The sequence below is a fragment of the Microtus pennsylvanicus genome, chromosome 5 (genome assembly GCF_037038515.1).
Source record: "Microtus pennsylvanicus isolate mMicPen1 chromosome 5, mMicPen1.hap1, whole genome shotgun sequence".
Taxonomy (NCBI): Eukaryota; Metazoa; Chordata; class Mammalia; order Rodentia; family Cricetidae; genus Microtus; species Microtus pennsylvanicus.
Genome location: NC_134583.1, coordinates 68,468,187 through 68,494,482, shown reverse-complemented (window position 1 = coordinate 68,494,482; position 26,296 = coordinate 68,468,187). Strand labels below are relative to the sequence as shown.

The following is a 26,296-nucleotide window of genomic DNA, read 5'->3' as shown; positions in this document are numbered from 1 at the left end:
CAAAGGAACATTTCTTCTTAAAAAATTCTCTCAAGTTCTCATCACCAAAACAGACCGCTGACTAGTGCATCACAAAGAAAAGAAAGAGGGGGGGGGAGTCAGAGGTTATAACGGCCCTGAGGCAAGAGGCAGCTGCCTCTCCCAGGAGCAGGAGGAACCAGAGCACAGCACTTCAGAAGGAGCAGCAGAGCAGAGTCCAGGGTCCACCGCGCCTCGCGGGCGATGCTGGGGCACTGGGATTAAATTCTAAAGGTAATGCAACCCTTCATTCCTAACTTCAGCGGTTACCGTGGCTTTAGGTGGATAAAAGCCTAGTGGTCCCTGCTGACTGATCCCCACACCCCTCAGGATACACACAGGTGCCCATTACCCATGGAACCATGAACCAAATGGGTGTCCAGGGCCCTGAACCCCTCAGCTGTTTGTCTGGAAGAAGCAAGGTCCATGACCTATCCCCCTTGACCCTATCAGCATACATCACCCCCACATCCCACCCGCCCCTGCTGCCTTTCCCTAATCTACTCATTTTATAAAACCCAGAACTAATGGCATTTCCCAAGAAAGGCATCTGATGTTGACTGTGCCCTCAGGTGCCCTTCTGATGGGCTGGGTTTTCATTAGGGCTGCTGGGGGTCCTTTCTCCCCCCTTGCCTAAAAAACAGTCTTTTCTTTCCTTTGCTTTCTTTCTATGAACCTGACTGTAGCCTCCCTCCCTCCACGCCTCTCAGCCCCCTCCACTTTCCCTCTCCCCCAGATCCTACTGCTCCATTGCCTTTCAGGTCCACACTGCTGCAGTGCAGCTCACATCAGTGAATCTTCTCCCCATATCTGGTCCTGCCCTACGTGGCTTTGGTTGCCTCCATACACATTGGGTATGGATCTGGTCTAGGCCTGGTCCCTGGCATTGGGTTAGGGGTGTGGATAAGACGAGATCACTACAACAGAGAGGTCTCTCTCTTTTGCTTGGTTGGCAGTCTGACAAAGGAACCATACAAAGGCAGTAAGCTACACACAATACAAAGAAAGCTCAGGATTTAGGGAATGGAGGCAGGTACCAGGAGTTCAAAGACAACCTGGGCTTCAGAGCAAGCTCCAGGTCAGTCTGGGCTATACGAAGGAGGGGAGGGAAAAGAAAAAAGAGGGAGAAAGAGTCTTGATGCCTTTGTCCAGATGTCTGGACACAGATAGACACGAAGCTAGGCCTGTGCCTCCGTCTGGCTTGGCCAGCACCTCTTCTTGCTCACATAAAGTTCCAGTTGGTTTCTGACACTGGCACTAAAGTCACCATGAGGAGCTGGAGAGATGGCTCAGCAGTTGGCACTGACCACTCTTCCAGAGGACCCGGGTTCAATTCCCAGCACCCTTGCAAATGGTAGCTCCAAACTCCAGTTTCAGGAGATCCGATGCCCACTTCTGACTTTCATGGGCACATGTGTAATGCAAATACATACATGCAAGCAAAACACTCACATATATAAAATAAAATTAATAAATATGAAAAAAATGTGAGCTCATGAATATACATTTCCTTTCCCCACATAAAAATTCTTTGATGTTTCCACAATGCCCTTAACTAGATTCTAAGTCCATCTGACCTCATCTTCCCCTTTGCGCCCATCATCCCTCAGTCTCCAGTGTCTTTTGCCACATTATGGTCTATCTGAACATATACCTCTCCTTCCTTGGGGACCTCTGGGTCACCTCTATGGGGAGACTCGCCTTACCCCTCAGATCTCTAGCATGCATTATGGCAGCCTGGCCCGTAATTTGACAGCAGCACCGTTGAGGAGGGTTGTGATCATGGCTTCTATGACAGCAGGCTGTGAGCTCCTCCAGGGCAGGGTCACACTTATGGACCACATCAGAACAGGTGCCCAGAGGGGGCATAGCACAGAGGGGGCCTCAGGGGCATGTGGATCAGCCAGCATACTGGGCTTGTTTCTTATAAATGCCCTTCCCTTACCTCCAATTCCCAGGATTGGGGTGGCAGGCAGGGGCACACTCATCATATGACACCAAAGGCACCGAATGAGCTTAACTGTCACCACACAGGCCTCCTCTAGCTTTGGAAGAGCCTCTCTAAGAAGACACTCTACACTGGGCTTTGGTGGTACACACTTTTAATCCCAGAACTTGGGAAGCAGAGGCAGACAGAACTCTATGAGTTCAAGGCCAACCTGGTCTACAAGAGCTAGTTCTGGGACAGGCACCAAAGCTACAGAGAAACCCTGTCTCGAAAAAAAAAACAAAACCAAGAGAGAGACTCTACAAACACAGTCCCAAGAGATGGGTGGGGACAGAGCCTACTCAGGCTTTGCCCGAAAGATCCACACTCAGGTTCCCAGGTCACCTTCTTTCCCCCAGACTTTGTTGCCTTTCAGCAGCCCAACCAACCGTCAAGCATTTTGAAGGAGGATGTCATACTTCTGACGCTGCACAGGGAGTATCTGATCTTGGAAATTCGAATAGATACTTACCCCGCTAACTATGTAGTACCTCAACTGGACATTGAATTGAATACAGAAGGGAAAGAAGGCTCATTAAAGTGCCCTGTCTTTGTAATATCAGGGACAGGCCTGACCCAAAGCATGGCCTTCTGAAGTTCTCCCTTGCTCTGGGACAACGGCATCGTACCCTGTAAAGGTTTGTCACTTGTGGTTTAGTAAAATGCTGATTGGCCAGTAGCCAGACAAGAAATATAGGCAGGGCGATCAGAACAGGAGAATCCTGGGAAGAGGAAAGGCTCAGTCTAAAGTCGTCACCCGGACACAGAGGAAGCAAGATGAGAATGCCTCACTGATAAAAGGTACCAAGCCACGTGGCTAACACAGATAAGAATTATGGGTTAATGTAAGAATTAATAAGAAGCCTGAGCTAATAGGCCAACCAGTTTATAATTAATGTAGGCCTCTGTGTGTTTCTTTGGGTCTAAATAGCTGCAGGCCTGGGCAGGACAGAACCTCAGTCAACACTCCCTGAAGTGTATGCCACACAGTTAAAAAGCAATGTGGTTATGGCTGATGCCCAGCAGGACCTGGAACAGTTTCACTGAAGAGACCCTTCAGACTCCACCCATTATCTCTTCTTCCTCAGAGTCCTCAGAGCTTGAGGAAGACCCTGCCAAACCTTCTTCCCAAAGCAGTTTTAAATACAAACTCCTACGAACCCCTTCTCGCTTAAGTAATACATATTAGCTTTATTGTTGCAAGACAGAGTTTCCAGCCTTCCCTTAACATCCTCCCTCCATTCACCTTACCATCTTTTGGTCCCTCAGTGTTCCTTCTTCCTCCAAAAGGGAGAAATTCAGAGAGACATTGATAGGGGAGATGAGGTCTTGAATGCAGATCTGAGGGTGAGAACACAGAGTCATGAGGACTCTAATGGGAGCCATTCCCCTGCCTGAGAGCGTGCCACATCTGTCCTCCGCGTGTTAAGAACTTATCCCTCCCCACTGCATACACTTAAATGCATGAAACACAGCTATTGTGTACCAGGCGTTTATGTGCTTCTCAGCACAAGTTTTCATTCCTCAGTGCCAGGCATCACTGATCAGTCCCTGGCCCACAGGATTGTAATGGAAGCCCTTGAACCATTTGTGGTGGTTTGAATGAGAATGTCCCCATAGGCCCTTATGTTTGGATAGTTTGTCTCTAGTTGGTGGTGCTGTTTGGGAAGGATTAAGAGGTGTGACTTTGTTGAAGGAGGTGTGTCAGTGAGGGTGGGCTTTAGGGTTTCAAAAGCCCACGTAATTCCCATTTAGCTATCTCTGCCTCTTGCTTGTTGGTCAGATGCACACTGGCAGCTACTCCAGCTCTTTGCCTGCCTGCTGCCATGATCCCTGCCATGATGATCACGGACTCACCTCTGAAACTGTAAGCCAGTCTCCAGCAAACTCTATTCTATAAATAGTCTTGGCCATGGTGTCTCTTCATAGAAATAAAAAAGTAACTAAGACACCATTATTAAATTGATCCAGGTGTGGTGGTTCATGCTTGTAATACCAGGACTTAAGAGGTTGAGGCAGGAGGATTACCTAGTGCTCCAGGCCAGCCTGGGCCACAGAGTGAGACCTTTTTCAAATGATGTCTTAAAGAGTGCTTTAGGGAGCTGAAAGATAGCTCAGTGGTTAAGAGTACTGACTGCTCTTCCAGGGGACCCAGGTTTGATTCCCAGCACCCACAGATGACTCCCAGCTATCTGTAACTCCAAACCTAGGAGATTCGATGCCTTCGGTCTTGCTTGGGCACCATACATGTAAGTGGTACAGAGACATACATACAGGCAACACACCCATATACATAATATATATATATATACATAATATGTGTATATAATATACACGTGTTATATATACATTTATTTAATAACATATATTATGTATTTATGTATTCTAGACAGTCATTATCAAATTTCATGCACAAATATTCCAGAGCAATCAGGCTATTCCGTCTTTGACTCCGGAGTCGGTACATGAGCCTTTTGTCATTACTGTGGCCGGAACACTAGGTAGGCTCTCAGTTTGAACGACGCCTAAGGGGGCCTGTGGATCACAATCATTCCCAATTCAGAATGAGGGGAAGAGCTCTAAAGACTGCCATGACTGTCTTCAGATTAGAACTGAGAGCAATAGAGCCAAGAACCCACAGACCCAGACCCAAAGCTCAAGGTCCCCCGCGCCATATTACTCTCCTCTCTGGCAAATTTATGTTTTAAGTTTCCAGAGTTAAAAGGGTGGGGTGCAAGGAGCAGAGGGACACAGTACTGGTTAGAAACAAACCGATATTGGGAGTGGAGAACTGTTCAGGGTGGGTGCCGGCACCTGGGTAACACTTCTGGACCTTTCAGCAACTGTCCAAAATAATACTTTTTTAAAAAATTGGTCCAATGGCTGGTGAGATGGGTCAAGGGGTCAAGGGTTAAGAGCACTGGCTACTCTTCCAAAGACCCTGGACGCAGCTCCCAGCATCAACATCGCGGCTCCCAACCACTGGGAAGGATTTGGTGCCTCTTCTGACGTGCAGGCAGGCATGCAGGTAGAGCACTCATAAAATACATATACAAATAAACTTTTGAAAAAACAAAAATCCCAGCAGAGGCTGGTGAATCTTTGTGAATGTGGCCAGCCTGGTCTACAGAACGAGTTCCAGGACAGCCAGGACTACACAGAGAAACACTGTCTCCAAGAAAACAAAAGCAAAACAAACAAGCAAAGATGTCAATGTCACTATCACAGATGTATGCGGCAGAGCTAAGCCTGTATGCTCATTGCTTCTCTCTGTGGTCACTCCTTCCCAGAACACCAGCAACAGCTCCCTTACCGGGAAGTGAAACGGGAAGTCCTTGCAAGTTTTCATGTGGGTGACAGGTGTGTTCCCGCTGAGTTTGTGGCTCCCTCCCGAGAACAGACCTCGGCTCCTCGTCCGGTGGCCGTCCAGCTGCAGGGTGTAGCTAAGGTTGACCAGCAGGCTACCTGGACACCAAGGAAGATGAGAGTGGAATGATGGAGCATCCTCCCAATACTGGGAGCTCTTCTGGGGGCAGGAGGATGGCGCTGACCTTGAAACTGAGGCGTGAGGGCCTTGATCTGGAAGCACACCTTGAGGGTGACTCCTTTCTTCTGCTCCTCACTGGCTGAGAAGGAACACTCCACCTCATGCACCGGGATTTCGTTTGGGGAGAAGGACATCTCAGTGACAACGTCCACCACCGGCCTCGAGCTGCAGAGCAGAAAACCGTCCCACTGGACTGGTGACACACATTTGGGGGCTCTGTCTAGCAGAGGACAGAGGGCTGTCTTTCCCTGTCACTGTCAGAAGTCCCTCAGTCACAGCAGCAGTGATAGCTACAGCCTCCCCAGTTCACTGGCCACCTGACCCACTCTTCCATAAAGAAATGATCTTTGCAAAAAGAGAAGCCAGGGCCAGTGAGCTGATGGCTCAGTAGGGTAATGACAAGACTTGGTCCCCAGGACCCACATGGTAGAAACAGAGCAGAGGCCTACAAACTGACCTCTGACCTCTGACCTCCACATGTGTGCCATGGCACACACGTGTGAATGTGAGTGCACACACAAACACACACAGATATATAACACATAAATAAGTAAATAAACATCATTTCTTGTTTTTGAGACAAGGTTTCATTATATGTCCTTGGCTGCCCTGGAAACTGCTCTGTAGACCAGGCTGAATTTGAACTCAGAAAGATCCTGCTTCTGCCTCCCAAGTGTTGGGATTAAAAGAGTGTGTCACCACAAACAGTCAAATAAGCATAATTTTCAAAAACGGTGCCAATAATGTGGCTTAGCTGGTAAAGGCACTAGCTACCAAGCCAGATCACTTGGATTCAGTCTCGAGAACCTACAAGTGGAAGAGAAAACCGACTCCCTTCGGTTGTCCTCTGACACCCCCTAAGTGCACACCCACATGCACATATACATACACATACATACACACACATACATACATATATACATACATACACGCATACATACATACACACATACATGCATACACACATACACACACACATACACACATACATGCATACACACATACATACACACACATACATACATACACACATACACACATACATACACACATACATACATACACATACATGCACACATACATGCATACACATACATACATACACACATACACACATACATACACACACATACATACATACACGCATACATACATACACATACATACACACATACATACATACACACATACATATATACATACCATACATACATACACACATACATACACATACATACATACACACATACATACATACACACACATACATACACACATACACACACATACACACATACATACACACACATACACACATACATACATGCATACATACATACACGGCTTTTGAAAAGAGAGAAAGAGCAATCCTAGGGTGCAGTAGCACACGCCTACATTCCTGGTACGGTAAGCATGAGACAGAAAGACCACAGCCTAGGCTATTGAGATCCTAAGAGGGAGAGAGAGAGATCCATTTACGTCACGTGATACAGTGTTGGGGTCTATGCTGGGGTTTGTGGTATTAGGAAATGGACTTAAAGACTGTACCCATTGTCATATGAGAGATAGACAGATAGACCAATGGACGGACTGACGGACGGACAGACGGACGGACGGATGGATGGGTAGATTAAGACCAGGTCTTACTATGTAGACCCTGGTAGGCCTGGAAATCACTATGTAGACATGGTCATGCCATATCATATTCAGAATAAATTTCAAGCTTTTTATTACCCATGATGTATTTATCACCTGTCTCAGCAGTTTTATTTCCTAGCACAGTGCCCTGGGACAAGCACATTCCAGCCACACTTGCCCTCCTTCCTGTCAGCCTCCTACCTTCCTCATGACTGGGCACCTGCTGGGATTTCTATAGTGCTCTTAACCTAGGCTTCTGCCAGCCTACACAGTTCCATCTTTTAGTTCTCAGCTCCAACACCAGCCCCTCAGAGATCTGCACTCGGCTGCCCCTGCTACTGCCTGCCTTATAGGAGCCCGCTCATCTCCTTGTAGCCCTCAGCAGTCCAACTGTAAGTTTTCATTATATGTATCCTCACAGACACTTGGGGCCTGTAGGGCCATACTTCTATATGGTATGGCAGCCAGGCTCTGAAGCTGTAGGCCACACCTGAGGTGGTCACATACCCTTCCAGACAGGCTGTCGCTAACCTAACAAAAGGTCAGGATATTGTTCTGCTCTTTCTTTGTAATTTGAAAAATGCCTAAAAAGAGGTGCTAATTTAGGCTACATGACAGTGACAGCTAGCATACAGATCAGGAAGATGTGATAGCAAGCACAGGTAGATGTGGATGTGACCAAAAGCCATTCACCTGGTTACCTAGGAAACAGAATGCTAATGATTTTACCCCTCAGTTTATGTTTTGATATATAAGGCTGTTGAGAGAATAAACGAGAGGAATTCTTCAGCATGTGAACTCAGGATTTCATGAGGGATCTCTGAGAATCTCCCTCCCGATAAAGCCATGTGAATTGTGTCTTTATTCCCGCACCTCCACGCCAGTCCAGAGAGAGATAGTTCATGTTGGGGTCTGGTCCAGAAAAATAATTTATAGTCTGGGCTAACATCAGACCCCGACAGGGGCCCAGTGTCTGATCCAATGTTCAAGATACAGCAGATGCTGAGCACAGTGGTACAGCCCTGTAATCCTGGCAAAGGGAGGTAGAGGCACAAAGACCTTGACCTCAGGACAACCTGGGTTACCAGACTGAGCTCTAAGCCAGACTGTACTCAATTGTGACTCTTTATGGAAAAGACAGAACAAAATCCACATATAAAAACAAAACAAAAGGTTTGGCAACCAGGCTAAGGTGGTGCAGATAGAACACTTCCTCGTCTGCCCAGGCCTGGTTTCTATCCCCAGCACTGCCACAAAAGCAAAAAGGAAGCCAGCAAAAAGTGTCAGAGTGTAAAGAAGCCTGAGTTTAATCCCTGGGACCCACAAGGTGGAAGGAGAGAACTGACTCCCAAGAGAGTTGTGCCCTGATCCCCACATGTGTGTGGGATGTGCATGAGTGTAAACACACGCACACACACATACATGCACACACATGAGCATAATTTCAAAGACATAACATGTGATAATATCTATTCTTCGTACCCGGTACTAACAGAGCAGGAAATGTCACCACCGCTTCAAAAATGGAGAAACTTGGGTTCCAAGAACCCAAGTCAGCAGATTTTAACATCATATAACGAATTTAGGACCAGAGAGACTTGGGTTCAAATCCCTTCTCTGTCTCTGAGTATCAGCTACTGAACCTGCAGGAAACCATGAAGGAGGGCTGGCCCTGAGGGCTGGAGTATAGTGCCCCCGAGGCTGCAGGGAGGAAGAAAGCCGCACTGATCAGGGTGACTCAGGAAGCCCATCTTACCTCAGCACAATCACCCGGCCCTCAGCTCCTACAACTACGTCTGCCAGCCTGTCCCCTCCAAGGTCCTTCACCCCATGGATGGAGCGTCCAAACCACCGGATTCCTGGGGACACCTGGGTTCCTTGTATTCTCTGGGAGACAGCAAGAAAGAAATGGATGGTAAGCTGGCAGAGGCTAGGTGCAGGAAACCAAGCCAAGGCTCAGACTGGACCATGAGCTTGGAGGCTTCAAGGCACATGGGATCCCAATTTGATGGGCAGGCAGGGTACCTTACCTGGCTTGGCTGGGGATTGAGCCCTCCGGGCTGCCCATTGAAGATATACACAGCTCCCTGCTCCTCCAGAGGGGCTCCCACGGCCACGTCCGTCAGCCTATCCCCATTGATGTCTGTCAGGGCAGCTATGGCAGCTCCAAATCGCCCAAGTGGGTAGCCAGGGTCACCCTGCAGCTCTGAGACTATGCTGAACACCTTCAGGGGAAGGAGATGGGTCATATCTTAACCCCTTAACCTCAGCAAACTTCCAGAATGTGGCATTGCGATCAATACATTGACAAGCACAAAATAAGAAAGGTGTGACCAAGTCCCTCAAAGCATCACAATGCCACCGTCATGCTGATAGCCTAGTTTGTTTCTGTGCACACATCTGTAACATAAGCTCACAGGTGCTTAGGAGATGATCACACAATGAAATGAGGCCATGTATTCAAGACGCTCGGCACCAGGCCTTGCACAATATACCACAAGGAGCGACAGCAGCCCTTTGCTGTTTAAAGGGTTTGATTGGCATAGCGAAGAAGAAGCCCTTCAGAATAACCCAGACCTGAGCAGAGCTTCCCTCCTTGCCACCTCGCCCTCTGCCCTGCTCTTCCCTGCCTCACTGGGAGCCCTGGTTCTCACCTTTCTTCCCTGGTAAATGAAGACGCGGCCTCCTCTCTGCTCCCCATAGAACAGGGGCGCCCCAATCAGCAATAGCTCTGTCTCACCATCCTGGTCCAAGTCAATGCTACATAGTTCCCCACCAAAATAAGATCCAATCTGTGGAGACAGGAAGGCATCCGAGGAAGAGTCAGCAAGGCCAGCAGGAGGTGCAGGTCCCCTCCCAGCTCTCAGCTGCACCATGTCCACCTCGACCCCGCCTAGACCCCGCCCAGACCCCCCGTCGCCTCAAAAGCAGAAGCAGCTCTAGGTTCCACCATTGAGCTAATGTGAACTAAGACGAGTTGGGCCCTCGGAGGGTCAGTGTCTTAAGGCGGAGAAGTGGCGATTTACCTCAGAGGCTGTTCTAAGCGGCAAGCATGATTCACCCCACACTTCACGGTGTTTGCAGGACACGCTGCCCTGGCAGATGCCCTTCCGGTCACTCTCACCTGAGTCCCTTCGAGTTTCTGGGTCTGACTCCAGTGTCCTCCGGCTTGAGGTGCTTGGAAGAGCAGCACCTGTCCCACGTGCTGGTATCGTGGGGCACCCACAGCCAGGAGTGGCGCGGAGCTGTGGGAGGGCAGCCAGGCCACGCTGTACCCTAATGAGAGGGGATCAGAGTTAGAAGCACAAAGGCTGCTGGCGGAAGGAGAGCCCACGATACTGGGCTTACAACAGAGATACGTGGGAAGAGCCGGGAGACCGTTTGCCTGAGAGGGGCGGCCATATGCACTGAACAGCTTTACCACCCCAGAACTTCTCAGTTGTGGACAACCTGCTAACCGGAAACAGTCCGTCATGTGCCCATGGACACAGAATGTCGGCTGAGGCACAACTTATTTTATTGCCTGTATATGAGTGCTTTACCTGTACGTATGTATATGTGTCTCATGTGTGTACTTAACAACCACGGAGACAAGAAGAGAGTGTCAGATCCCTTGAAATTGGTGTTATAGATGGTTATGGGCCACCATGTGGGTGCTGGGAATCACCCAGTCCTCTGCGAGAGCAGCCAGCGCTTTAAATCACTGAGCCATTTCTCCCACCCTTCCCACAAGGTCTAATGAAGGAGGGGAATCCCACCCTGCTATGGCCAGTACCATTTCACACTGAGTTCCAGGACTGAAAGAAAAATAGTAATCTAATCTTCACAGATGAATTGTGACCAGCCACCTCAAACTCCTCCAACCATGCCTTCCCAAACTGTGAACCAAAAACAACCCCTTCCTTCCCTGTTGTCTCCTCAGGGATCTATTCATGGCCACAAGTAACCCTCACAATAGCCTCAGGAGAAGTCAAAGAGCCGCGTGTGGTGGCGCACGCCTTTGATCCAGCCCTTGGGAGGCAGAGGCAGGCAGATCTCTGAGTTTGAGGCCAGCCTGGTCTACAGAGCGAGTTCTAGACAGCCAAGGCTACACGGAGAAACCCTGGCGAAGTTGATGAGCATACTGGAAATAAAGAGGTGATGTGCAGGCAGACACACGTACTCAACATTCTATCCAGGGAATCTGCTGGTTCCCTCTTCGTCCCAGCTACTCACATCAAAAGGAAGGGAAGGGAAGGACATTTGAGAAACATCCTTTCTTAAACATGTTACTTCAAAATCCTTTTTAGGGCCAGACAGCTGAACATCAGCTGCCTTTTTTTTATTTTTATTTTGTTTTTTTGTTTTTTGTTTTTTTTTTAGAGGACCCAGGTTTGACTGCCATGGCTCACAGTTCCAGGGTATAAGACTCCCTCTTCCGGCCTTCAAGGGCACTGCATGAACGTAGTAGTACACAGACATACATGCAGACAAACCTATGCTCATACAATACAATATACATGTCTCAAAAGCAAAACCAAAAATCTTTTCACCAAGACACCACCAAAAATGAAAAAAGAAACCCCATCCCTCCCAAAGCTGAAGCCACAAGCAGCACTGAAAGACATCCACAGCCAATCAAAGATGACCACATGTCGCTCACTTTCTGGTGGAGGCAGAAGAGCACCACAGGAGAAACACCGTCACCCAGCTCCCCTGGGTGGCAAGGCCGGATCAAACAGGCCGTGAAGACCTCTGAGCCACTGCTGGGGCCAAGATCAAACCTTGAGAAGTTTTGGCAGGAAGAAGGCACGTGATCCCCAGATGCTGCTCTGGGTGTTGTCACAATAAATAAATAAAAGTAGATACGGAGCGAGGCCCTTTAACCCCGACACTCGGGAGGCAGAGGCAAGGGTGTCTTTGAATTTGAGGCCAGCCTGTTCTATACAGTGAGTTCCGGGTGGGAAACTTTGTCCCCCCCCCCAAAAAAAAAACCAGAAGTATGATTCAAGAGTCTATTCGATTCTTTTTGCAGAACAGCTGAAAACAAAAGCACGGGAAAGGAGGGCAAAGAGACTGAACCTCATCCCTGTCCAGGGAAAGTATTCATAAGCAAACCTGAAGGATGCCCTTGGGAGCCAGTGAGGTGGCTTGGATCCCAGGGCTATGACTTCCGAGCTGTGTGACCCAGTGAAAAATCACTCCACGCCTCTCAGTCTGTTTATAATCTTAAAAAAAGAAAAAAAAGGGAACAGCACCAGCTGCATGGAAGTGGTTCTGAGAATCAGATAAGACCACAGATAAGACCAGAGATGTAAGTGCTTTTGGCACCCGCTTGTGAGAACTAACATCACAAGGACAGCTAGAGAGAGGAAAGGCCGACCAGACGGAGTCAATTGAAGAGCATCAGCCTGGGAAAGCTCCTCAGATGGACCAGCAGCTTGGAGCTATGCAGGGTTAGACCTCTGGCAACTGTGACCAGACAGACACATTTTTTTTTTTTATTTTCGAGACAGAGTTTCTCTGTAGCTTTTGGTGCCTGTCCAGGAACTAGTTCTTGTAGACCAGGCTGGCCTTGAACTCACAGAGATCCTCCTGCCTCTGCCTCCCAAGTGCTAGGATTAAAGGTGTGCGCTGCCACCACTGCCCATTTTTTCTATGTGCTTAGCATGACTTTTCTTTTTTTTTTTTGCAGGTGCTGGGGGGTTCTCTGTGTAGCTCTGACTGTCCTGGAACTCACTCTGCAGACCTGACTGGCCTCAGGTTTGCCTACCTTTGCCTCCCAAGTGCTAGGATTAAAGATATGTTCCATCACTGCCTGGTAGCTTAGCATAATTTTTTAAATGTTTTTATGCAGCAGTGGTGGCGCACTCCTGTAATCCCAGCACTTGGGAGGCAGAGACAGGCAGATCTCTGTGAGTTCGAGGCCAGCCTGGTCTACCAAGGGAGTTCCAGGACAGGCTCCAAAGCTACAGAGAAACCCTGTCTCGAAAAAAAACAAATAAATAAATAGATAACTGGATTGCTGAGATGGCTCAGCAAGAAAAGGCTGTTGCCACCAAAGCTGATGTGCTGAATTCCACCACTGGGACACACATGGCAGAAAGAAGAACCAACTCTTGCAAGTTGTCCTCTGACCTCCACACACGCCCTATGGTAGTTGCAATCTATCCTGTACATAACAGTTTATCTCAAAAGCAAATGTTCACACCTATAATCTAGCATTTGGGAAGCCAAAGTAACGGGCTTGCAGTGAGTTTCAGGTTATCTCGGACTAGGTCAGACTCCACCTCAAACCTTGCTCTCCCTCAAAAAGGAAAGAAAGAAAAAGTAAGTTAGTTAGTTAGTTAGTTAGTTAGTTAGTTAGTTAGTTTCTGCTGTTATTTTAAAAGCTGGTCTGAGCTACTTTCCAGAGCAGGGCGCTCACCCAGATAGCCGTCTCTCATATCTGAGGTCAGTGGTTCGTTCCCAACAAATGTGGCATTCTGCAAGTCTCCATTGAGGTCCAGAAAGCCTCCAGCCCAGTCCTTGGCTCCAACTGCTCCCACAACTGCATGGCCCTGCTTGGGGAAGGAGAGGAACAGGGTGAGTGTCACCCTGAGGCAGCCGAGCCAGTGTCAGCCCCACAGCACCCCTCATCGTTCTTGCACCTTGCTGAGGTCTGCGCTGATCCCGCTGGAGGAGAGTTCCATGGAAAAGGAAGTCCTGTCCTGTAAGTTCGTGCCTGCGGGACAAAGCAGACCCAAGGAACACTGAGAAGAGAGGCATTTGTGGGCACAGCGAGCACGAGCTACAGCATGGACCTCAGGACAAGGCAGAAAGCACTAACCCGAGTGTCAAGGAATCATTGTTTTTCAAGGGTCTCACAGCACAGTGGACGGCCCCACGCCTGCGTGCATACAGGCAGCACTAATTGGACTCGGCGTATTAGTTTTCCTGGGTTTTTGTTTTGTTTTGTTTCTAATAAGGACTAGAAATTGAGAGGAGGTTGGTGACAGGCGGGTCCGGAAGGATTAGAGGTTGAGGTGCGGGATGACTGACATGTTCTGTATATTGAGTCAGGAGTGGTGGTGGGCACCTTTAGTCCCGCTACGCGGGAGGCAGAGGCAGGCGGATCTCTGTTTGAAGACAGCCTGGTCTACACAGCAAGTTCCAGGACAGCCAGGGCTAAAATAAAATTATATATATATATGTATGAAATTCTCAACAATTAAATAAAATACTACACATTTTTCAAAAGAGTTTTCCAGTTGTGGGATGCCTTGGCCACCATTGTACCAGAGCAACAGAAAAGTAACCAAGATGGGACTATTTTAAGCCAACTACCTTAGTTGTTGTTGGTTACAGCTGTTACAGCTACCACGAAGGACCAGCACAGCAGCTGAGTTTTACACCCATAAATAGTTGGTATTGTCTTCTTTTTTATTTTATTTTTTTGTGACAGGGTCTCTCTATGTAGTCCTGTCTGTCCTGGAACTCACTATATAGATCAAGCTGGTCTTGAACGCACAGAGGTCCTCCTGTCTTTGCTTCCTGAGACAGGACTCTACCAGAACTAGAGACATGCCACCACCTCCACCAGACCTTATTGTTCTCATTTCACAGAAATAACAAAGCGAACAGAGAAGAAAGAGACCTGTCTGAGGTCACACAGCAGGTAAGAGGCAGCAAGGATCCTGGACCGAGTCTGCCTGGTCCCGCCCTGTGCACAACCATATGGCTTCCTCTGAGGTGGACCCTGAGGCCACATCCACACAAGGGGAACTTCCCTGTGGATCCCGATTCCTACAGAACACTCCTGGCTGCCTGGAGAAATGTCCCCGTTTTCAGTCCTCCATCTGCTGACATCATCCCAAACCTCCTCTTATTCTAGGTCAGGAAAGAGTGCCTGCGGGCTCCTCACCCTGGTTCCTGCCAGGTGGCCCATCCTACGTCATGTGGGGCCCACAATCAGTGACAGTGGGGTGAGCCATCTTTCCAGGCCTTCCTCCCCACCTGCTGCCAGGGTCTGGGACTCACCCTCAATTGCGTAGATCCTATTTTGCAGTTCATCAAACAGGTCCTTGAGTTTCTCAAATGTGTCTAGAATCTTGACAAAATCACTTATGGGTTCTGAGGCAAATTTATGAAGACTCTGCTGACTTTCTGTGTTCCTAAAATGCCTTCCAACCTGTGAGGGAGGCAATGAAGAGCTGGAGCACCCCCAAAATCTCTGACCAGCTTTCTACCAGTCAGAAGACCTTGGCACAGTGAGGAGGGAGCCTGTGGCTTAGAAGAAGAGGGGAGACAGCATGGGCCTGGGGACCATACCCCAATGATGTAGCGGGTGATGTCTCGGGCGGCAGCGATGTTCCCCTTATCAGTAGCTTCCCCATCTGTGATGATAATAAGCACCTTGCTAGCATCTGGTCGGGCACCAGACTCTTCTTTGAACACGTTTGTCCTGTGTACCAAGGAAGGGGCATGTCAGCTTCCTCTCAAAGCAAACCCCAAGGCTTCCCGCCCCCATTGCTCACCAAATCATTGCCCAGTCAACCAAACAAAAGCCTTTCTCCAATCTACCAAGCAGGTGTTCTAAGCCTTCAAGTGTTCCCCTAAGCCCCTACCCCAACCTTTGGGCACCCTCTCCCTCTGTTCTGCGTAGCCCAGAGGTCTGTCCCAGAGTTCACGTGTAGCTATGGGGAAGTTTGAGGAAGGGGTGACTCTGGGTTTGGCCCCCCTTCATTCTGATCACATGACAACCACACTTTAGTCAGCTATAGGTGTTTGTCTCTGTGAAATTCCAGTGGGGAAGAGGACTCCGTGGCCAGAGAGATTTGGAGTCACTTTTCCCAAGTAAGCAATCTATCAGTTGCTACTCCTCCCCCACCAAGCCCGGCTGCCTTCGGCTCTGCTACAGCAGAAGAACTGTTTTCTTTCTTTTTTTATTTATCTATATTTGAGATAGGGTCTCACTACTGTATTCCTGGCTGGTCTGGAATTTATGTAGACTAGACTGGCCTCGAACTCCCAGAAATCCACCTGCGTCCACCTCTAGAGTACTGCCATCTGCCACAACACTCAATCCAAAAAGAATCTTTTCAAGAATATAAATCAGATTTGGGTGCCATGGTTGACGCCTTTGATCCCAGGACTCAGGAGGTCAAAGCAGGAGGATGGTGAGTTAGGAGACAGCCTGGGCAGCAAAAGGGAGACTGTATCTCCAAAAACAAAGTAAGCACAAATGAACACACATCAGACCATTGCTCCTGTGTTTGGGGAAGCCGAGACCTCACCGATCTGAACTCCTGCCCCCAGGCCTGAGTACAGTTCTGCAGGGTCCCCTCTTCCTTCTTCTCCAACCACATAGACAGCCTGATTCCCTTTTATTATTTCGCGATCTTTAGTCTGAGTCTACTTATGTGATTCACGTGTGTCTGTGTGGGGCGTGTGCTCACAAGAGCAGACGCCTACAGAGGCCAGAAGAGGCCTTAGAGCTCCTGGAGCTGAAGTCACAAGCTGCCCAGTGTGAGTGCTGAGAACTGAGTTGGGGTCCTCTCCAAAAGCAGCACACATCCTGAACCACTGAGCTGTCTCTCCCACACTCTCTTTGAGACAGGGTTGCACTACGTAAAGGCCAGCTGCCTAAAGTCCCTATGCAGTTCAGGCTGACCTGACACTCCCTACGTAGCCCAGGGTATCGGGGAACTACACAGTTCAGACTGTCTCGGAGCTTGTGACAATCCCTCTGCCTCCTGAGTGCTGACATTAGAGGCCTGTGCCACCCACCACATTTGATTAGTTGCCTCTTCAGTGTCCTCCCCAAGGCTTGGTCTCCTGAGTGTGGCACTATTGGCAGCTGAAGGAACTCTTAGAAAGTGGAACTTAATGAGAGGTCTCGGGAGTCGTTGAAGGGAATAGCAGGACCCTGACTCCTTCCTCTCTCCCTCCTTGACATCTAAGTCATTAAGTGAGTGGTTTCTTTCCACCGTGCTCTCCAACCATGGTGTGCTGCTGTGGCCCAAAGCAGGAGAGACTGGATGACCACGGACTGGAGCTCCCGAAACTGGGTAATGGTGGGAACTTAGCGGTAACATGCTGCTCTATACGATGAGGCCCTGGGTTCCAATCCCACAACACATGTAAGATGCCAAAACTGTGTACCTAAACAACCTTTCCCTTTATAGGTTCGTGGTCTCCTGTTTGTGACAGTGACAGAGAGCTTCCTCTGGGTCTGTACGGCTCAGGTCCGCATATCCAGGAAGTCTTATCTATAGGACCCCTCTCTAGCTGGGGGTAGTGGTACATGCCTGAATCCTAGCACTTGAGAGAGTGAGGCAGGAAGATCAGGAGTTCAAAGTCAGCCTTGTGTGCACAGCGTGTTTGAGGCCAGCCTGGGGCTATGCGAAAGAAAGCCTGTCTCCCTGTCTCAAATCGCTGCTCCCTGCCAAGGTCTGGCTCTGACCTGGCTCTGACCTTCATATACAATGTCGCCTTACTTTTCTGTATAGCACGCACATCTGCTGTGCTATATAACTCACTTATCCTGTTTTTATGTTTCTCACTCCGACTGAAATTTTAAGCTTCGTTCACTAGGGGCATGAATGCTTAGACCTAGAACTTGACAAAGAGTCCTCCGATGGCAATGTCTGGCCTGTGCTTGTCTACTAGCTAAGAAGAACTTTGGTTTTTTTTAATCTTGAAAGGACATAGAGTCAAACAATGAAGTCTATGTAACAGATGCCACCTACAGACAAAACACTGCAAGATTTGTTCTCAGGTCTTGTGCCAAAAAGTTGGCAAAATTCTGGTTCAGGCACAGGACGCTACCCTGGGCAGTCAGAAGATGTTTGTGACACACATTTTCATGACCACATTTATCTCTCATGAGTGACACCTTTTAGAGTATCTGGTCTCCCCGTGGGGACCTCTTCCCCTAAGAAAACCCCTTCCAAAGAGGGACAAGGTGGGTATGCCTGTCATCTCGGCACGAGGCACACTGAGGCTGGAGGATTACCATAAGTTTGAGGCAAGCCTGGGCTACAGAGTAAGTACCAAGCCACTCAAGACTACACAGCACGACTCTGTCTCAAACAAGCAAACAACAGTGGGGAGACTCCAACGTCCATGTTTGTTTCATTGACCACACTATAAGGTAGATCCAGGCCGCAGCTGAGTGGGCCTTGAACACCCAAATCAGGCTCAACTAACTGCATTTTCTCTCCCGGAAACTGGAATCGAGATTTGCACGTCTGGATTGAGGGACGGAGACTGCCAACCTCCAAGCCAATGTGACTCAACCTTGTCCCCACCGCAGCCTCTACAGGGACAGTGAAATGGCCACCACAGATCAAATGAGCCCCAGAAGACAGAGACAGAGCAGCACCCAGAGAGTCTTCAAAGGCGCAGTGAGTGCTGTGTACATTATACTCAACTCACACACATGTGGCAGAGAAGAGAAAACGAGGAAAAACGTGAAATGGTAGGGGCTTTTCCCACTGTCCATAGTCTGCGTGTGCATCCAGGGGGATCATGGGAGGAAACGGGGACACAAACTCTATAGAACTCTCTAGTCCTCAGTCTGAGCGCCCACCCCTGCCGGCACAGTCTACCGTTTCAAGGGAAAGGTTTGCTTTTGCTTTAGTTTTAAAAAACATTTATGTGTTCATCTGTGTATATGATGTGCTGACGTCTTCATGTGTGAGGATACACCACTACACATGTGGGGTCAGATGACGACCGCGGTGTGGGTCCTCGGCTCCCATCTTGTTCGAGTCAGGCCTTTCCTATTTGCTGCTGCCCTGTGTCATCAGGCTGGCTGTCCCACAACATCTAGGGGTCCTTCTGTCTCTTGCCATCTTGTCTTTGCAGTGTCGGGATGATGGACAAGTGCCACTACCTCAGACCTTCGTATGGAGTCTAGGCATCCAAACACCATGCACACATCGCTTTTGTTTTTACCTGCTGATCTATCTCTCCAGCCCCTGACCCCTGTTTTGCTTTTTGTTTGTCTGGTTGGTTTGGTTTTCTGAGACAGGGACTTACAGAGCTCTGGTTGTCCTGGAACTCCCTACGTAGACCAGGCTGATTTCAAACTCATAGAGATCCTCCTGCCTCTGCCTCCTGGGTGCTGAGATTAAAGGCAAGCAACACCACACCCGGCTGCTGTTTTAGTGTTTGGAGATGGGGGTCTCACTCTATTGTCTGAGCTCACCCTGAACTCCTGGGCTCCAGTGATCTTCCTGCTCCCATCTCCACACGTCTAGGATTATAAACCCTTACGGCTGGCTCTCGGCAGGCTGGGGGGATTGTTCTAAAGGCTTATGTGTGTGTGCGCGCACGTGCGCATGCTCGCACTTGTGTGAAGGCCATAAGAAGACGTAGTGTCTCTTCCTCTGTCATTCTCTGCAGGCTTTTGCAGCAGGGTCTCTTCTGGAACCAGGGCTCATGTGTTCTTAGCTAGGCTGGAAACTAGCAAGCCCCCCGCGGAGCCTCCTGTCTCTGTCTCCTTCAAAACTAGGGTCACAGGCATGCACTGGGTACTTGGCTTGTTACATGGATGTCGGGATCCAAACTTTGCTCCTTATTATTGCGAGACAAATCTTTTAACTGCTGGGCTGTATTTCCAGTTGCCCGATTTTTTAAAACTTTTTTAATGTTTATTTGTTTATTTGGGCAAGGTCTTACGATGTAGCCTAGGCTGGCCTCTAACCTCTAACACCTCAAGACCTTCTGCAGAAGCCTCCCCAAGCTGCAGCTAAGGCATGGGTTAGGCACACGTTTCCTTCCGTTTGAATCTATACAATAAGCTGCCACACTGCACCTGCCCATTGGCTTCCTGCATTACACTGTGGGAAGAGCTGGCTCACAGAGAAATGATGAATTAACACTGATGTGTCTTTCCTCCAAAGGGAACTTACGCTACATAGTTGATGGCACCAAAGGTATTGGTCAGTAGGCGCATGTGTGTAACATTATGTAGCAGAACGTCGGGGTCCTTCTCTGTAGCATAATCCGAGAAAGTAAATTCTGTCCTGTACTTTGTGGAAAACTGAACAGCAGCAAACTAGGAAGGAAAGGAAGAAAGGGCATGGGGTTACTGGACCCGCCTCACTGGGCTGCTTCAGGCTCCGTTTCCCTCCCAGCTGTGGAAACCAGGGCCTTGTGATTGCCGGGCAAACACTGCCACTCAGCTAAATGCCCAGCCTTAGTCTCTGCCTCTGCTGCAGACCCTGAGTAACCCAGCTCTAGATAAACAGTTGTAGAAGCATAATTTTAAAGCCTCTGCCTGTTCTCTCTTTCTCTCTCTCTCTCTCTCTCTCTCTCTCTCTCTCTCTCTCTCTCTCTCTCTCTCTCTCTCTCTGTTTGTTTTTTTAAGACAAGGTTTCTCTGTGAAACAGCCCTGGCTGTCCTGGAACTCACTCTGTAGACAAGGACAGCCTCAAACTCACAGAGATCCGCCTGCCTCTGCCTCCCAAGTGCTGGGATTAAAGGCACGCGCCACCACTGCCAGGCTCTGCTTTCTTACCCAGAAGTACATGCTGGGCTCTTGGTCTCTGGATGGCTCCCAGAAACCATGTCTGCGAAGCCCCTAAACTAGACAGACTTAGCTGTGCCAGTGACAGCTAGGTCAGTCAGAATCTCTTCAGAACTGGGACTTTGCAGGAGGAATCAGTTGAGAGGAAGTTAAAGTACTCCTTTGGAAATTTATCATGCAAATTTAGCAGTTTGCTACAGACCAGGAAATCTAAAGAGAAACGGAAGGCGAAGGCCATCTACAGAGAAAGTGGAGAGGAAAGATGAAGACAGGCACAAAACCTGCCACAGAGAACTGGGCCGCTTTGGACTCCTAGCTCTTGTTGCTGCCAGAGGAATAGGTACAACCGTGCACACGCACAACAGACCTCCCTCCAGCCTGTTCAGGTGGGCATCTAGGCTCTGCAGCTAGGGCTCCCGATATGCAGAGGTACCTGATAGGAGGTGTTGCCGAGTTTCCTCATCACGTCTTTCATGAAGTCCACGATTTTTTCAAACTCATTTTGACTCAAGCTCATGGAGCCGTCGAACAGAAACACTAGGTCGACCTTGCCCTTCATACATTCTGCAGAGACCACATGCAAACAGGCCTGGCTGACACGGCGTGGCCTGCTGTGCCGGTTCCTGTGGATTCACCCACGGGGTCTCCAATTTCTTACCCTGATAAGCAGGACGCCCTTGTAACATAGGTCCCCCCAGACTCTGAGGAAAGAGGTAACACTGGCCACTGAGGTAGGTGTTCTGATCGCATGTCCGAGACAGTCCAGGATCACAGGCCTGAGGCAGCAAAGGGAAAAGGTTAGGGCTTCCTCGTGTTGTGTCTTTCTGGCATTATCACCAGAGAATATTCCCTCCCTCCAAATGGTTCTCTCTCTCTTTCTTTCTTTTCGAGACAGGGTTTCTCTGTAGTCATCCTAGCTGTTCTGGAACTCGCTCTGTAGATCAGGCTAGCCTCAAACTCACAAAGATCCACCTGATTCTGCCTCTGGGGTGCTGGGATTAAAGGTGTGCGCCACCATGCCCAGCACAAATGGTTTTCAAAGCAAAGCATTTCTGCCCCTAAGGGTCTCCGCGTCCCCAGTGCCAGCATTCTCTGACAATAGATGCTCACTCACCGCCTATGGAGTGACATCGAACCCCCTTAGCTCATCCCCTGTCCTGTGCACACCTTGGGCATTACCCCACATTCCCAGGACCACCCCTTTCAACCAGACACCCTTATTCGCCAAATCAAAGCCTCGCTTTTCCAGAATGGGTAGTACTGCACTTACAACCACTGGCTCTTCATCAGACTGAAATTTATAGACAGGGCTTTGACACTTGGTTCGTCTCTGTGTCTTACAGCCTTACCCCATGGACTCCAGCACAGTGCCTCACCTGTAGTAGTTACAGTGAGACACTGCCGCCTATGGGGGCACGGAGGCGCGTGCCTGTAATCCCAGCACTCGGGAGGCTGAAGCGAGAGATGGCCAGGCTGGGCTATATAACAAGACCCCGTATCAATTACAACAACAGTCTGGGCTGGGATTCCAGGTCTATACCCTGTACCTGGCTTCTCTTTCCTAGTGCTTAGCTTCCCAGGCCTTGATGGAATCATATAAAATTCTTACCAAAAGGCTTCCGGCGGCGGCGTCTGTCACTAAGGTCATTCCCAGGTATTTGGAGGTATAGTTAGAACCTGTACGCAACAGAAAGGGAGTCGGAGGAACTCAGGTCATCGGGCGTGTTGGGGTCAGCCTCAGTTTCCCTGGGGTCACACTTCCCATCTCCTTCCTTCCTTACTCACCATGCAGGCTGAGTGGCTGGCAGGAGCGATTGCTTGGGTGACACTCATAGAGGCTTCCCGTGTTGTTCCCCTCACCTGGGGCTCCCACGACAACCCTGATGGAAAATTTCACTTGTGAGATGAAGGTGCCTGGACCTTTGCCTACCCAGTCCCTCTTTTCTCATTTCCTACCCATTCCTTCTTCTTTCCTTCTTTCCTTCCTTTCTCTTTGAGACAGGGTTTCACTATATAGGTAGCCCTGGCTAGCCTAGAACTTGCTACGTAGACAGGCTAGTCTTGAACTCACAGAGATCCAACTTTCCTCTCTCTTCCAAATGCTGAGATTAAAGTTGTGTGCCATCACTCCAGGCTCTTTCTTGTTTTAGTTTTGTTGTTTGTTTGTTCAGGACAGGGTTTCTTTTTGCAGCCTTGGCTGTCCTAGAACTACCTCTGTAGAAGACCAGGCTGGCCTTGGACTCACAAAAATCCGCCTGCCTCTGCCTCCTGAGTATTAGGATTAAAGGTGTGTGCCACCTCCTCCCAGCTCTGTATCTTAAAGAGGCGTTTCACAGTGACACAAGACCGGCTGTCACGAGCTCCGTAACAAGCCTGACGACCTGAGTTTGACTTGATCCCCAGGACCCAAATGGCAGAAGGAGAGACTGGCTCGGCAGGTTGCCCTGACTTCCACACATGCACTATAATATTCATGTACAACACACACACACCAACACCAACATCAACAATGATCAGATGCGAAAATCTTGCTGCCAAGGCAATGCTGCTCGTACTCTCAGGGGAGCTCCTCCATGCCCCCTCTCGCCCAAGAGCCCAGTAACATCATTCTAGAACATTAAGGCTTCTTTCCATTTGCAGCCTCGAAGAGTGGTCTGTCAGGTGGACACCTTAGAACTTCATTCACTTCACCATCCACTCAAGAGATAACACAAGCCTCTGATACTTAGGCAGAGGTAGAGGCAGGAGGATGATGAGTCCCACGCTAGCCATGGGAATTTAATGAGACCCTGTCTCAAATTAATATGGAAAAGAAACCAGGTCTGCTGGCACCTGCCTGTGATCGCAGCACCCCAGAGGTAGAGGCCAGGGGATCACGAGTTCAAGAACACGCTCGGCTACAGCAAACGCAAGTGCAAAATCAGCCTGATCCACAAACCCTGTCTCCAAACAAAGCAAACAAGGGAAGGAAGCCTGAGGAGGCAATGGAGAGCTTGGCTAGTCCAGACCTAGTGTTCAAACAGCTCCACCACCACCAGCCACAACAAAGTTATCAATGACTAAGCTTGCCTACTATGTGCTCAACTGGGTTATGACTTAGGAAGGGGAGGGGAGAGGGTTCTAGACACTCAAGTGGCACATTGCCTGTCCCCCTCATTCTGTGGTATTGAGAGCCCTCCCCCGTTTCGAAGAGTCGGTCTAGCAGACACTTGCCGAAGTGAGGCCTGATACGTGCCCCACCCCCCGGCTTTGTGCGCCTGGGCAGATGTGTGGCTCTACATAATTGGCTGGTGGTGGGCAGGAGCTGAAAGGGTAACAACTCACCCATCTCCAACCTGCAACACCCGGTACCCAAAGTGTCTTCCAGCGTGCGCCAAGAAGCTCTGCGCATGCCGCGTGTCCAGGTTATAGCTCCAGGCCTCGGCTGAGGAAAGCAAACTCAATCAGCGCTTCCTGTCTGGACCCCACATCCCACGTGCTGCCCCAGGGCCTCTTCCTCTGAACCCAGAGGCTGCCTACACCCAAACAGAGAGGGACTGGTGCCAGGAATTTCCCTCCAGGGCCTGGACTGGAGAATAGGAGATGACATAGTCTGTCTCCCACGGCATAGGCAACTCCTCCCCAGACCCCGAGAACTCAACTTCCCCTTGGACCTATTGGCAAAGAAGGAAGGGTCAGAAGGCGGAGGCTCATGAGAAAGAAGCCAGGGAAATGGGTCCCCAATCAGAGAATAACCAAGTTCCCATGTAGGGACCAAAAGAGGGTTCCTTGAGGCCCCGTGGCTGCTCCAAACACTGCTCTTTTCTGTGGGGGGGGGGCTTGCTACCCAGCACCTGAGAACCCCAATGATCAGTCTCATTGAATCTCCATATCTTGCGCCCAGCAGGGAGCTGTGCTCAGACTCCCCAACTTTCCCACTAGACACAAGTATCTCTTGAGCCTTTGGAATTCAACACATTCTCAGGCAGACAGCGTCATCCACAGACTGGAAACTGCCAACCAGTCAGACTTAGAACCCTGTGTCCCGGGATGTCACGGATAAGGGCACCCTTATTTATTCAGGTGAAGGGAGGCGATGCCTCTGAATGGGGAAAGACTTGCCTAAAACTACACGGAGAGATAATATCCTACCCCAAATTCTCCTCCCAACCCTGGTCCCACCAACCATCTCTTCCCCCCAACCCCGCTTCCTTCCTCACCCTCTTCTCTCCTTGTTAACATACTTTGACTTCATGTGGGTTCCCACTTATCTCTCTGAGGCTCCTCGTCCCACATTGCCTATGCCACCCGCCCCTTAGCGTGGCTCCTCACTGGCTTCAGTTCTACGAAGCCTTCTGGTTCCTGTCACAGACTCTGTCCCTTTTCCCCTCCCTGCTGGATCTCCTACCAAACAGCTGGAGTCCCAACAGCAACAGTCTGGGGCCGGTGGTGCGGAAACTCATCTGCGCCAAGGAGGGACCTGGGGTCCAGCCTCAGTCCCTGAGAGCTCTTGAGATTTTCTGGCAACCTAGACAGGGTGGAAGAGGGAAATGGTGATGCCTCTTGCATGGGGCCCCTTGCAGTGGAACTTTCTCAGGGCCACCAGGCTGGTGACACTGGGTGGGGGTGGAGGGAGGGGTATGCTCCTGCCGGGGTTGTGAAACCTCTCTATTCAGAGAGGAAGTGTAAGCAGGTTAGATACACTTCCTGTGCCTACTTGCATTTTCTCATCATCCGAGAGCAGACAGCGAGGCGGTTAAATGATACTGCTTCAGCTAAGCAGCCTCAACCCCGGAAGACTCTTCAAAGTGAGATAGAGGGGGAAGGGTATATAGAGGGCTTGGATAGGGGTAAGGGAAGGGAGAAGTGTTGTAATGATATTATAATCTAAAACAAAACAAAACAGAAAACAAAACTTCTAGAGGGTTGCTCAGGGAAAAAGCCCTAAAAGGATGCAGCTGAACCACAGAGGAAGAAGGTGGGTGCTAAAAGATGGAGAAGAAGATACAGCCTCGAGCCAGCTACAGAGTGGCATGCTTCAGAACTACTTTTGGTCCTTAAAAAATGAAATAAAATCCTTAGACTGGGAGAAAACACTCTGAAATGGCATGGATGCTGATGTGAGTGCTCAGACTATAGATGCAAAACTTGGAACACGAAGACAACGAGGCAGGAACAACCAAGAAGACACCGTTGGAGGGGTTCTTTTCATTTTATTATTTCTTTTTATTAAAAAAAAATTGATTACTAATTACTAGCCAGGTGGTGGTGCACCACCACCACTCGGAGATCTCAACCTCTTTTCAAAAGATGTTCAGTTAAGGCCAGGCAGGGGGCACATACCCGTCTTTGCTCACATCTCTCGGAAGGCAGAGGCAGGCGGATCTCTGGGAGTTAAAGACCAGACTGGTCTACACAGTGACTTCCAGGTCAACCAGGGATACGTAGTAAGATCTTGTTTCAAAGGAAAACAAAATGTTAGGTTAAGATCAGATAATTCAGAGTTATTTTTTTGATCCTCTGGGGGGGGGGGGGGTGAGAGAGAGAGAGAGAGAGAGAGAGAGAGAGAGAGAGAGAGAGAGAGAGAGAGAGAGAAACGCTCAGGTACAGCCAAACAAACGCTTTTGGGTTT

General features: G+C 49.3%; 1 protein-coding gene across 2 annotated transcripts in view; it reads right to left on the bottom strand.

Moving 5' to 3' along the window:
* Itgal (integrin subunit alpha L) overlaps positions 1 to 25,282 on the bottom strand; it is a 37,475-nt gene extending 12,193 nt beyond the window's left edge. Inside the window, exons 1-18 of one of the 2 annotated variants that reach the window (XM_075972340.1) lie at positions 25,073 to 25,282; positions 24,010 to 24,109; positions 22,471 to 22,565; positions 22,295 to 22,362; positions 21,344 to 21,461; positions 21,119 to 21,249; positions 20,069 to 20,214; positions 15,480 to 15,612; positions 15,189 to 15,339; positions 13,820 to 13,893; positions 13,597 to 13,729; positions 10,315 to 10,466; positions 9,845 to 9,982; positions 9,221 to 9,415; positions 8,947 to 9,077; positions 5,557 to 5,717; positions 5,319 to 5,470; positions 3,257 to 3,346 (exon numbers count right to left, since the gene is read on the bottom strand). In XM_075972340.1, coding sequence (XP_075828455.1) covers positions 3,257 to 3,346; positions 5,319 to 5,470; positions 5,557 to 5,717; positions 8,947 to 9,077; positions 9,221 to 9,415; positions 9,845 to 9,982; positions 10,315 to 10,466; positions 13,597 to 13,729; positions 13,820 to 13,893; positions 15,189 to 15,339; positions 15,480 to 15,612; positions 20,069 to 20,214; positions 21,119 to 21,249; positions 21,344 to 21,461; positions 22,295 to 22,362; positions 22,471 to 22,565; positions 24,010 to 24,109; positions 25,073 to 25,127 — 2,223 coding nt within the window. In that variant the 5' untranslated portion in view covers positions 25,128 to 25,282. Of the gene's footprint in view, positions 1 to 3,256; positions 3,347 to 5,318; positions 5,471 to 5,556; positions 5,718 to 8,946; positions 9,078 to 9,220; positions 9,416 to 9,844; positions 9,983 to 10,314; positions 10,467 to 13,596; positions 13,733 to 13,819; positions 13,894 to 15,188; positions 15,340 to 15,479; positions 15,613 to 20,068; positions 20,215 to 21,118; positions 21,250 to 21,343; positions 21,462 to 22,294; positions 22,363 to 22,470; positions 22,566 to 24,009; positions 24,110 to 25,072 lie in introns of both variants that reach the window. The other variant, XM_075972339.1, reaches the window with a different exon arrangement.
* Between the last annotated feature and the right edge of the window lie 1,014 nt (positions 25,283 to 26,296).